Source organism: Macaca thibetana, chromosome 8 (assembly GCF_024542745.1).
Source record: "Macaca thibetana thibetana isolate TM-01 chromosome 8, ASM2454274v1, whole genome shotgun sequence".
Taxonomy (NCBI): domain Eukaryota; kingdom Metazoa; phylum Chordata; class Mammalia; order Primates; family Cercopithecidae; genus Macaca; species Macaca thibetana.
The window spans coordinates 104427366-104441115 of NC_065585.1; the positions used below are offsets into that span (position 1 = coordinate 104427366).

Genomic DNA, 13750 nt, shown 5'->3' on the forward strand with positions numbered 1-13750 from the left:
AGTAGAGATGGGGTTTCGCCATGTTGGCCAGGCTAGTCTGGAACTCCTGACCTTAGGTGATCCACCCACCTCGGTCTCCCAAAGTGCTGGGATTATAGGCATGAGCCACCACGCCTGGCTTTTTTTTTTTTTTTTTAAGAGATGGGGTCTCACTCTGTCTCCAGGCTGGAGTGCAGAGGTACAATCATGGCTTATTCAGCCTCAAACTCCTGGGCTCCAGCGATCCTCCCAACTCAGCCTCCCAAGTAGCTGGGACTATAGGCACTCGCCACCATGCTCAGCTAATTTTTATTTTTTAATTTTTTTTTGTAGAGACTGGGTCTCGCTATGTTGCTGAAACTGGTCTTGAACTCCTGGCCTCCCAGAGTGCTGGGATTACAGGCATGAGCCACTGTGCCCAGTCTACTTCCAGCTTTAGAAGGACGTTGAAAAGCTGGGTACTCCAAGACCCTTTCTGGCTTATTAGGAGAATTGCCTTTTCTCTGAAAAACTCCTATTTGTCACTGACTAGAGAGAGCACCACAGGCGGACAGTTTTCACTGCTTGGATAACAAATGCTCATTTTGACTACAACTGATTCGCCAGCCTGTGCTGTGAGAATGCTACCCATGGGTTTATTATGGGAACTGGAGCCTTCAAAGAGACAGTCTGGCTTCGTGTTTGTTTGTTTTCCTCTGTTTATCCAGTTTTGGTTAGGAAGCATGTGAGAGTGCACGCGTGAGTGCATGCGTGTACAACCATCACTGGCCTCATGTCTAATGGCTTACCAACACATTGCTGAACTAACAGCATCGGTTCTAGTTCTGCCCTGATTGGCTCATTGCAAGGGTAAGACCCTCAATGTCTCTGATCAGCTTCACAATAGGTGAAGCCAGAGTAAAAACACTATTCCCCTTTGCCACAGAGTGGCAAAAGAGGACAATGAAATGATTTCTACCTGTTGTTGAGTCCCACGGAAAGAAAGGTCAAGGTGGGGCCGGGCACAGTGGCTCCCACCTATAATCCCAGCACTTTGGGAGGCCGAGGCAGGCAGATCACCTGAGGTCAGGAGTTTAAGACCAGCCTGGTCAACATGGTGAAACCCCATCTCTACTAAAAATACAAAAATTAGCCAGGCATGGTGGCACAAACCTGTAATCCCAGCTACTCGGGAAGCTGAGGCAGGACAATCGCTTGAACCCAGGAGGCAGAGGTTGCAGTGAGGCAAGACCGCACCATTGCACTCCAGCCTGGGCGAGAGAGTGAGACTTTGTCTCAAATTAAAAAAAAAAAAAAAAAAGGCAAGGAGGAAATCTAACTTATCATGGAGACGTGGTGGCTTCGCCTCCTTTCATGAAGAGGTGTGGCTGCAGGCGGGTGAGGTCACCCGACCATCTGACTCCAGTGAGGCCACGAAGGTGCAGCCATCCAGACAGTCGAGGTGGCCACAGCAGAGGCTCTGCACAGCAGTGGTTGCCTGGTGGGTCCTGTGAACACCCCAGCAGCGAGCAGAGGTCAGGGATGTGAGCAGGGAGTGGGCACAGGTCCCCCATAGAGTGACGCAGACAGGGCTGCTCCACAGCTCAACAGACTCTCAGGAACTTGTGCTTATCAGATCAAACACAGACCACAGGAGCTGCAAGCTCGTCAGCGGCCAGGCACGGCTAGGGCCAGCCCCACCCTGTCTGCCCATGGCCGGAAGAGGAGCTGGGGCCCCTCTGGCAGAAGCAGTGGCAGCAAAACAAGGTCTCCTACTCTGCTGCAGCCTCTGCCCTGGTATCTGGGGATGACCTTGCCCCACGAGGTGGCATCAGGAGCAGGGGAGTAGCAGCCACCTACATGGGATAGGGGTCTCTGGACCAGCTTCAGGAGGTCAATGGGCTCCCTGAAATTATAGGCAAAAGCAGGGTGTGTCCGTACACTTACGCATTTACCTGGAGAAGGCATCCATGAATTTCATCAGCCTTGAAAAAGGATCCATGATCCCCCACAAGTTCTCTCTGAGAGGTGGCTGAAAGCAAGGCCCTGACAACCGGGACACAGCTGGGGGTGGGACAGTGGGGTTGGCTGTGCAGCTGGTGAGGTAGAGGCAGGGGTCAAAGGGCAGCTTTAATTATTTTCTAGTTTGCTAAGAACTGTTTCTGCTGCCATCGGTGCTCTGGATGACATCCAATCATCACTTTCACCTCTGTCTCTCTCTCTCCAGACGCCCTTCCTCATCTTCCCAACACCAGCCCTCAGCAGACAGCAGAGAAGCACACACCCTGAACAGACAGCCCACACGCTGCCCTCTGGCCAGGCCACCTGACACGGTGGCAAGTGCTTTCCTCCAGGATGGAATACCTAAGGGTTAACAAGTAATGACTGGAATGCAGAGCTGGAGAGGCCAGCGCCTCCATGGCTAAATGTCACCCTGGGAAAACCCCCTGCTTTCTGGCAGGGAGTCAGGCAGGAGTTAAAGGCTCTGGGCTCTGTGTAACCCGACCCAGTGGCAGCTGTGGGTTTTGCAAAATGCCCATCCAGCCCTGCCTTTCTCGGGAAGGGACTAAACAGCAGGTCACCCTTTCTAAATGAGGCAGCCTCCAAGGCTGAGAACTCTAAAACCCTCATCTGAGCTGCATTTATAAATCATGATTCAGCAGGAGACTGAATTCATTCTTCCTCAACCAAAAAAAAAAAAAAAAAAAGTCTTCCCAAACCCTCTCACACAGGAGAGGGTTTCAGTTTTCCTTTATTACTGCGAGGTTCTCTGCTCCTCTGCTCTCAATTCTCCATCTTTGACCCTCCTGGAGAAATGACCTCAGGAGCTCTCAGCAAGATAAGGACAAGCCAGGGAGGGCGGGCAGGCCTGGGCCTCTGGCTGCTCTGGCCTGGGGAGACAGCCACATTTCTCACCACAAGGCATGCACAAATTGCGGGCAGCTGTGCTAGCAAGGCTGGACTTGAAAAGGCCCTTCCCCCTTCCCTGAGGTCATTCTCTCCCTCTTTAATCCGCCCTGATGCTGCCCTGCATCTTGTGCCTTTGTACCGAGCTGTGTCTGCCTGACTCTGCCTGCACACCACAGGCACAGGGGCTGGCTGCCCCTCCAGCCAAGGGTGTCCTCTCCTCCAGAGTCCCCCAGTCCCCTTCAGGTTCATCTCCTGACCCGCCAGGGTGCAAGGCTCCCAAAGCTTGTTACAAGATGGAGCTAGTAGACCCTTGGCTCAGGGGCCCCCGGGCCCCAAGCCCCTGAGGATGAAAGGGGATGCGCAGGGCAGAAAAGGCTCCCAAGAGGCCTGCAGTGAGGGTGTGTGGGGAGCACAGGACTTCCGAAACCTCAGTGCTGGCGGGGTGCCACCTGGCTCTCCTCACTGTACAAAGAGTTCCTCTTTCTGGGGAGGCTCTAAATCTCCCGGCCTTTTTATCACCGCTGCATCACAGGTCAGCAGTGGTGCCTGCTCCGGGGAGGGGCCACTAACAGAAGCTGAATTCAACAGTTACATGTGGGCACCGTTAACCAGTCCCCACCCCAGCTCTCAGCACAAGAGACGGCCTGCTCCAGCTCCTTCTGTACAAACTGGACTGGGGGTGGCCTGGCAGCCACCTGCCCCAACCCCCAGCAGTTATCCGGCTGCTGAATGTCTTCCTGGCAATCTGAGTAGCTTCTCAGGGCCTTCTTAGCCTTCCCTCCACCGTAATCCTGTCCAGGTGAATAGTAAAATTCCAGTGAAGCCCCAACACTTTCTGTTTGACTGTACTCTTTGAGAGAATCCTTCACAGTTGCTGGATTTTTGGTGATTGTTTTCGTGTTCTCTTTCGTCCCAATTACAAAAAAGGTCATGGGTCATGTCCCACCCCTACCCCAGCTCCTCCACCACATAACACCTCCTGTGCAGGAGCTGGGAGCATTATGGATTGATGTGTTCAAGGAGTAAGAGGCTGTAGGTCCACCCTCCAACAACTTGCTAACTACATACCTCTACAGCCACCCATCAGCAGCTAAGCTTCCACAGGCAGTGTGTGGGGTCAGAGGAGCATTTCAACACCATGCAACGTCCCAAAATACTAATGCCCAAAGGACTGGACACTTCCCCTTGCTTAGAAACCAGATCCATTTACAGAGTATGAATTCCCAGAGTTCCAGGTCAACATTACCTTCGAGATGTAGGTCAGCTGCAAAGCTCCAACAGCTCCTGCCCCCATTGCCAGATTCTGAAAGACACGTAATTTTCATTTTAAGTAAGGCTGTGGAAACAGCACCAACAGACAGAAGACCAAGATTCTAGCTCTGTTTATGCCACTTCCCTGGCAACACTGAGCAAGGTACTCAACCATTCTTTAACTTGCATTCCTCACCTGTGAAACAGTGATGATAATTCCTGGATAATGATTCAGGATTCCTGATGGAAACCTGTGACATTAACATTACCCTCAAGCCTTATCTATTATAAAGAAATACTCTAGTACAGTGGTCAAAGTATGTGCTCAGGTTGGGCACAGTGGTTCATGCCTATAATCCCAGCACTTTGGAAGGCCAAGGTGGGAAGATCACTTGAGGCCAGGAGTTTGAGACCAGCCTGGATAACATATCAAGACCCCATCTCTACAAAAATTTTCAAAATTAGCTGGGTGTGGTGGCTCACACTTGTAGTCCCAGCTCCATGGAAGGCTGAGTTGGGAGGACTGCTGGAGCCCAGAAGATGGAGGCTGCAGTAAGCCATGTTCATGCCACTGCACAACACAGCAAGACCCTATGTCTAAAAAAAAAAAAAAAAAAAAAAAAAAGCATAAGCTCCACTGTGAACAAGTTCCTTAACCACCAAGCCTCAGCTTTTCCTTCTGTGAAACAGGGATAATAGCACCTACCTCATAAGAAAGCTGTAAAAATGAGTTAATACATTTAAGAAGGCCAGGCACAGTGGCTCACGTCTGTAATCCCAGCACTTTGGGAGGCTGAGGTGGGAGTATCACCTCAAGTCAGGAGTTTGAGAGCAGCCTGGACAGCATGGCGAAACCCCATTTCTGCTAAACATATAAAGTTGGGCTTGGTGGCTCGCACTTGTAGTCCCACCTACTGGGGAAGCTGAGGCAGAAGAATTGCTTGAACCTAGGAGGTGGAGGTTGCAGTGAGCCAAGATCTCACCACTGCACTCCAGCCTGGATGAAAGAGTGAGACTCCATCCCCCCAAAATAAAAAAATAAATAAATACATTTAAGAGCACTTGGAATTGTCCCTGTATGTAGAAGGCTCTCAGCAAGTGTGAGCTGTTATAGTTTTTGCGTGTGCCCTGAGATCTCACTGACTCTGTCCTGTTTTATGCCAGTTCAACTTTTTTTATAATACATAGGATACAAACTCACACAATATAGAAATAAAAAATACATATATCTGTTCAGCCCACCTGATAGGGCTGTTATGAGTAGCAAAAGAAAGGTGTCTGTACAGTATAAAACATGAAGTGAATGCACTATTACGACAGCAGGAGACTCACGGGCACCAGGTCTGACAATGTGCTCTACCCTGGCACACCATCTTTGACTTTCTATCGTCCCCATTGGCAGGGATGAAGTAGCGAAAACCCAGGGCAGTCCCATGCCAGAGTCACGGTCAAGGTCAGAAATCACAGCTGTGGGGCTTCGAATGCAGACCATTCCCCTATCAATCTGAGACTCCGTGCATAGCTCCTGCTGACCTCTTAAATTGTTGCCAAGAAAAACCTCTGATGTCTCCATTATCTGGGGTCCTCTCAAAGCAATAAAAGAAGGTGAATCTTGGATAAAGGGAATTTAGTAAATTTACCTAAGAATTATCAGTTAAATGACCTATCTGGAGACAGCCTTAAGAAGTGTCTCAGGTGGACCAGGCGTGGTGGCTCACACCTGTAATCTCAGCGCTTTGGGAGGCTGGGGCGGGAGGACTGCTTGAGACCAGGAGTTTGAGACCACCCTGGCCAACATAGTGAAACCCTGTCTCTATAAAAACATTACATATTTTTTTTTCTTCTTCTTTTCTGTAAATGTCTCCTCAGGTGGTAGGTAAGAGTCCTTCTAACCCCAGCTATCTAAATTAACGTATGTCGTTTGAAGCAAATTCAAGCAAGAAAATGGACGGGGATAATACCACAAAAAAAGTATTCTCGGAACCCGAGAATCTTAGAGTGGGGGACCTAGAAAAGACTAAAAGACTCTGCACTCCATGTTCTTCCCTTTGCCAATGAGGCACTAAGCTAAGAGCTGCCTCTCACAGCCAGATTGCCATGTCAACTGTGGACAGTCTGATTTACACTTCTATATTTTTTTCAACAACATAGTGACTGCTTTTCGTTTTGTTTTTTTTCAGGAAACCTCTATTGGGTAGGGAGAGATAGGCCTTGTAGCCCTTAAATCAGAGTCCACATAGGAGCCCCAGCTCCCAAAAGGCAGTGAGAACCGCTCTGGGCAAAGACGCCACGCTGCCCAAGGTCAGACTTACGGAGGGAGACCAACGGGCTCCAGGGACACAAGAACCGCGGGACTCTGCTGGGGACTAAGGGTCCACACCCTGACCCCATTTTGCAGTTTACGAAAGTGGCTTGTGAGTGAGGGGATTTGTCCAAGGTCACCTAATTGGTGGCAAAGCCTAAACCAAAGCTGACTTTCGATGCAGTGCCCTGGAAGTGGCATGGGGTAATTTTAAAAGCTTGAGCTGTTGGAATTCTAACTGTGATATTAATGCTCTGTAACCATAGGCAAGTCTCTTTACCCATACAACGGAGATGCTAAACCCTGTTTCATAGGGTGATGGGGAGAATTCCATGGAAAGACACGAGAGGGCCCACCCCTTCCTATTGGAGTCCCTATCCCCCTCCCACAGCACTGATTACAAGATGCAAATGCCAAGTCTCAGGGCCGCTGTTGCACAACACACTCTCCTCACCCCAAACCACAGCCCAGCGGCCTCAGGAGTCCTAGCCTGAATTATGAGTGATGAAGTGGGATTTGGGGAACCATTCAGACGCTAACCCACATGGAACGACAACTATGAGCTGATCAGGTTTCAACTACTTCATCTCCTCTACCCCTCGGGGGCTGCTCCACCCTCTGTCCCGGCCTCCCTGGCAGCTCTCCCTATTCAGAGAGAAAGAAGCCGCAGCTGCTCTCCAGGCCCAGGGACCCCAGGGGGAAGGGCAGGGGTCCTCACCCCTTCACCCACACCCCACCCACAGTCTGCTCCTGGGCTCAACTGTACGTCCTCTACACCAGGAGAAGCCAGGAAAATCTGACGCATGTCTGATGCTGCCTCCCTCCCACCTTCCTCCCCATCCAGGGGAAATGGGAGACATGGGAGAAAACAGCCCCAGGATCCTTGAAGCTTGATCCAAAGTGACACTCAGTGTCCACTCCAGTGACTGGACATAGATGAACGGTGACAGCTGACTGCCAGGGTGACACATCAGCAGCCCCAGGAAGGTGCTTTCTGATCAAGGAAGACAGAGTGGGGATGCCTGAGCTGAGGGCCTGGGCAGCCAGATGTCAGGGCAGGAAGGCCAAGAAACAGCACCTAGGGAGGGGCAGGGGATCAGAGCTGGGGAGGGGAGTCCACTCAAGCTGTCCCCCATCTTCCCTGGCCATAGTTCAGACTCCTCTAGGAAAAGGATAAACTCAAGACTCGCCTCCCCGAAGCCTGAACTGACTCCAGCCTGCCCTGACCTCCCCTCTCTCTGGATTTAGGCACACAAATCCTTCTCCAACTTTCATGCACACCAGAATTTCCTGGAGAGTTTGTTTTCAACACCCCAAGAATGGCCAGGTGCAATGGCGCACACCTGTAATCCCAACACTTGGGGAGGCTGAGGTGGGAGGATCACTTGAGGCTAAGGGTTCGAGACCAGCCTGGGCAACATAGCAAGACTCTGTCTCTACAAAAAGTAAAATAAAGAAATTAGCCGGCTGCGGTGAGCTATGATCGTGTCACTGCACTCCAGCCTGAGTAACACAGCAAGGTCCTGACTCTATTTATTAAAAAGAAAACAGAGATTTAAAAAAAAAAAAAAAAAAACCCATGCTCAAGCTTCCCCCACAGAACACTGAATGAGAATTAAATGGAATGTGGTCAGAACATGGACATTTTAAAAATGCTCCCACGTGATCCCTAAACAGGCCCAAGTTTAAGAACAGCCGGTCAACAGGACAAAATCTAGCCGTGGACTCTGTATTTGGAGTATGCTTTTCTGAGAGTTTAGGTCTCTTCCTACTGGACAGAAGCACACGAAGGTCATGAGTAGAATCTTACTGCTTTACAGAGGGAACGCCTTAATTTTTAAATGAAAACATATTTGCACGGTGGTGAAGTTCCCAACCAGTCCATACAAGCCCACCGAGTTCATCAGGTATTGGAAGACCAATGCAGCTCTGCCCACCACTGGCAAATAGCGTTTCCTTGTGACATCTCCCAGGTTCCAATTTGGGGGTCACTTCAGTTTGCAGTTCCCACGACCTAGGCAAGGCCTCTGTGGGACAGGAATCAGGATCAGGTAGAAGAGGCAGGAAAGGACTGAACCCCAATGAAAAGGGGGTCAAAAATGTAGGGGCAGAGTGGAAGAATAGGTCATAGCGAGAGGGACAGGAAGCATCGAGATGAAGGCATCTGAGCAGATACAAAGTGCAGCCAGTGGGTGGGGGGAATGAAGTTCTGGAGGGCTGCTTATGTGAATCACCTCGGGAGATATCTTTATTTATTTATTTTGAGATGACTCCGTTGCCCAGGTTGGATATGCAGTGGCATGATCTCGGCTCACTGCAACCTCCACCTCCCAGGTTCAAGCAACTCTTGTGCCTCAGTCTCCCAAGTAGCTGGGATTACAGGCATGCACCAAACACGCCCGGCTAATTTACGTATTTTTAGTAGAGATGGGGTTTCACCATATTGGCCAGGCTGATCTCGAACTCCTGACATCAGGTGATCCACCCGCCTTGGCCTCCCAAAGTACTGGGATTACAGGCATGAGTCACCATGTCTCCTGGCTACCTTGGGAGATTTCTAAACAAACTAAGACCCATGCTTCATCCTCAGGGTTTGAACTGGTCTGGGATAGGGCCCAGGCACCTGCCTGTTTCCAGAGCTCCCAAGGGATTCCATGTGCCTCCAGGTTGGAGGTCATGGCAGCAGGCACCAGCTGGTCCTGCTAACTCTGGCCCAGAGACACAGCAGCTGGTAAGAGAAAAGGCCACGCCAGCCAGTAGCCCACAGAGTTACCGTGGCTGCTGCACCAGCAGCCAACAGAGAGGAGGGAGTAAAGGTAGGAGACAGAGAGGAAGAGGGAATGGAGATTCCCATGCTGTGCCATGCCGTGTCTGGCTGGCAGTGATCCCACATGAGGATGTCTACCAGTCAGGAGTGGTCTGTACACTTGTTGGACTTCTAAATTTTGAGAAACCACATAGGGCACAGGGCAGGTTCCTGTTAAAAGACAGGTGGTTTTAGGCTGGGCGCGGTGGCTCACGCCTGTAATCCCAGCACTTTTTGGGAGGCTGAGGCAGGGGGATCACCCGAAGTCAGGAATTCGAGACCAGCCTGGCCAACATGGTGAAACCCCATCTCTACTCAAAGTATAAAAAATTAGCCGGGCATAGTGGCATGTGCTTGTAATCCCAGCTACTTGGGAGGCTGAGGCACGAAAACTGATTGAGACCAGGAGGCGAAGGTTGCAATGAGCCGAGATCATGCCACTGCACTCCAGCCCGGCCGGCAGAGCCAGACTCCTTATCTCAAAAATAGCCAGACTATTTATCTCAAAAATAAATAAATAAATAAATAAATAAATAAATAAATAAATAAATGTGGTTTTATGAAGACAATGCCAGTACCTTCCTTTTTGCTCAAGAGTTCTTCTGCCACTAAGGTCCTTGAAGGAGCCAGCTCCCTAGGAGGGGAAAATATATGGCTTATTCTTCTCCGTCACCAAGGAAGCAGCTGAGGTGTCCATACAGGGATGTGGCACACCTCCCACGTTAATCCTTTTTCTAGCAACAGCAGTATTTCTTGTTGAAGGAGAAATTTTTACCCATGTGACTTCTACTCCCTTCCCCCTCTTCCAGTGAGAGTCACAAAGAACACAGAAATGACCAGAAGACCCAACTATTGATCCATAAACTCACAGCATGTCAGCACTCAAAGGTTCTGTGCATACCTCTTCATTCACCACACATGAGTCCTCTAAGGCTCAACTGGGGGAAGTGACTTCCTTAGGGAGCCAAATGAAGACACAGCTCAAACTCCTAACATCAATCTGGTGCTTTGGCAAAGAAACAGCCTGAGAAAGAAAGAAGGAAACTGACATATATTTAGAAATTATGATGTGCCAGGCATGCTGCTAGGCATCTTCACATGTGGTCACCTAATCCTAACAATCCCATTTCACAGATGAAGAAACTAAGCATGAGGTTGCTGAAGGAACCTGCCCTAGGTCACACAGGCAGCAAGCAGGGGAGCCAGTATTCAAGCACAACCCTTTCTGATTCCCAAATCCCATGCACTTTCCTTTGGGCCCTGCCATCTCCCATGAGACATTATCTAAGAGCTGATTATCAACGAAAGGTAAATACAAGAGCAGGACCAGCAGGGTTACACCAAAAGAGACCCAGTGTCATTGCCCAAGCTGGGCAGGGCAGAAACTTGTCCAACTGGCTCTTGGGTGCCAAACTCCAATAGACCAGGGATTCAGAGCAGGAAGGGGGAAGGAAGGAGAGATGCTGGTGCCATCTGACCTTCTCTTACAGGCCCCTGGAGCGTCCAGCAGACAGTAAAAAGCAGCTAGCAGGAGAAGGAGGGAGGGGACGTCCCTGGTAATCCCAGAGCTAGAGCATGAGCTGACATGGCTGTTTGTGAGCTAAAATCATAGCTCAGCCACCAAAAGCCACGGCCATCTAGACTCACAGAAAAGAATGTGCCTACAGAGGGGGTATAGCTTGGGGTAGACATTTGAATGTAGGAGAACGGTGTGACAGGATTGGGAAGGAGGAGCATAGCTGTCGCTGCCCCACATTCCAAAGCCCTCACCCTGATATGAGCAACCAAAGCAGGGGAGCCAAGCGAATCCCAGGTATCAGGTGACCTGGGCCGTGGCTCTGCCTGCTGCTCTGATGCCAAACACCTCTCCTCCTCTCTGCCCTGTAGGTCCACTGGCTGATGCTAACACAGGGACACACGGCATGCTGATAGCTACTCTCTCCATTCTCCAGTTCAAACTGTGTATTTAATCTTTCCCTTCAGGAGAAGTCGATTCTATACCATCCTCTGCTGCGTGGGCTTAATGTTTTCATTCTATTACTTGGATGTCGATTTCTTGTTGACAGAGGCCGGTATCAGCTTTAGACAGGATAAATTTCATTGTGTGTTAAGTCTCTCAGCCACACCCCCCATTCCCTTTATTTCCGTCTTCCAACTCTGGTGACAGAGACTTAAAGACCAGGTCAGGCCGGACGCGGTGATTCATGCCTGCAATCTCAACACTTTGGGAGGCCAAGGCGGGTGGATCACTTGAGGTCAGGAGTTTGAGACCAACCTGGCCAACACGGTGAAACCCTGTATCTACTAAAAATACAACAATTAGCCGGGTGTGGTGGTGCACACCTGTAATCCCAGTTACCCAGGAGGCTGAGGTAAGAGGATCGCTTGAACTCGGAAGGCGGAAGTTGCAGTGAGCCAAGATAGCACCATTGCACTCCTGCCTGGGTGACAGAGTGAGTGGGACTCCATCTCAAAAAGGAAAAAAAAAAAAAAAAAAAGACCAGGTCAGAGGCCTGGACTTCAGATAATCTCCTGGGCGCATCTGGGTCTCAACTCTGACTGCTGGCCACTTAAATGGTTCTAAAGCCGTAAACTCAATAAGCCAACTCCATCAGCCCTTTCTTCAATCCAGCCTCAAACTCAATGTCATTTCCCCACCACCTTCTGGTTTCCCTCTCCCCTCCCCAATCTCTGTCAGTAATCCCACCTCCTCTCCCCAGTCAACCAGATACTAAACTTTCAAACATTCTTCCCCCATGTGGCCTCTAAACCTGCCCCCCACCCAACTCCATGCCCACCACCTCAGGCGTATCAGGAAGCTCCGTGACAAATCCCCAGCTGTCATCTCCAGCTCCAGCTCTCCCCACCTCGCCATCCATCCCGATGTCCTGGCCAGAACAAACTTTCTTAACAGATAACATCTGTAGCACTTTAAAACTCATCAAAGCATTTTCACATACATTATTTACTCTTCATAACAACAATGTCACAGGTGGAGATCACTGATATCATTACCATATATTGTGGATGATGACAGGAGGCTCAAAAAATGGATGTTTCCTTAATGAATATATTCATCATGTTGCCCTGTGCTCAATTGATATAACTAATAAAACTGGTCTCTGAAGCAAAATCTAATATGAACCCCTCTCCCAAACATGCAATAACCTCCTTTGCCTTAGAGACACAATTTAGATAATAAATTAATAAAATGACTTTTTTTTCAGACAGGATCTTGCTCTGTAATTCAGGCTGGAGTACTCCGTCCTGATCACAGCCTCTAACTCCTGAGCTCAAGTGATCCTCCCACCTCAGCCTCCCAAGTACCTGGGACTACAGGCATACACCACCACGATTGAATTTTATTGAATTTTATTTTATTTTATTTTATTTTATTTTATTATTTTATTTTATTTTATTTTATTTTATTTTATTTTGAGATGGGGTCTTCCTACATTGCCCAGGCTGGTCTCAAATTCCTGACCTCAAGTGATCCTCCCACCTCAGCCTCCCAAAGGGCTGGGATTACAGACATGAGCCACCATGTCTGGCCATACCATTCTTTGGTACATAACTAGATGTATAAATAAAGAAAGAGATGTATATAATAAATATATTGAACAAATGCTGAAGGTTAAAATGTAAAGCAAAATCTAACAACAACATACCAAAGAGAAGTTTTGAGAAAACTGAGAATAGTCATTACTATGGTTTTGCAATAGTTATTTAACCTCTGCTAAGTTTCATAGCTTCTATCTGTTTAGCTGCTTGGACTTTACTACTGCGTAGTGCTAACTCTTAACACAATTCTTTCAATGTGCTGCTTAGTTTTTGTTGGTTTGTTTGTTTGCTTTTTGAGATGGAGTCTCGCTCTTGTTACCCAGGCTGGAGTGCAGTGGCATGATCTCAGCTCACTGTAACCTCTGCCTCCCCGGTTCAAGCGATTCTCCTGCCTCAGTCTCCTGAGTAGCTTGCCACCATGCCCTGCTAATTTTTGTACTTTTAGTAGAGACAGGGTTTTGCCATGTTGACCAGGCTGGTCTCGAACTCCTGACCTCGGGTGATCCGCCTGCCTTGGCCTCCCAGAGTGCTGGGATTATAGGTGTGAGCCACCGCGCCTGGCTTATTTTTAATTTTTTAAAATTTAGACAAACTACATCCTGTTATAAAGACACAAAGTATTTAAAAAACACGATGGCTACAGAAAACACATAAAGCAAAATTGCACTTTTTTGTTTTACATTAAGCTCTCAAAAAGCCCACATATAATTTTAATTCTAAACATGTTTTGACCAGGCCCAGTCAAATCCAGCAGTGAGCTATGATTGCACCACTACACTCCAGTCTCGGAGACGGAGTAAGAACCCTGTCTCTTTAAAAAAAAAAAAAAAAAAAAAAAAAGTACTCTTTAATAATAATTTTACCCTTAGCAAAATTTGCATTTGGTAAAAGTACAGATTTGTCACTTATAATCTTCTTTTGAGGTTTTTTTTTTAACCAAAGGATTCTGTGTTCTTACTCTA

General features: G+C 48.7%; 1 protein-coding gene across 4 annotated transcripts in view; it reads right to left on the minus strand.

Annotated features, from left to right (window-relative positions):
* The window catches only part of PLEKHA2 (pleckstrin homology domain containing A2), a 91881-nt gene that overhangs the window by 34574 nt on the left and 43557 nt on the right, over window positions 1–13750 (minus strand). For all 4 annotated transcript variants that reach the window (XM_050801331.1, XM_050801329.1, XM_050801332.1 and 1 more), the window contains exon 3: window positions 4115–4171. In XM_050801331.1, the coding sequence (XP_050657288.1) occupies window positions 4115–4171 (57 nt within the window). The remainder of the gene's footprint in view (window positions 1–4114; window positions 4172–13750) is intronic.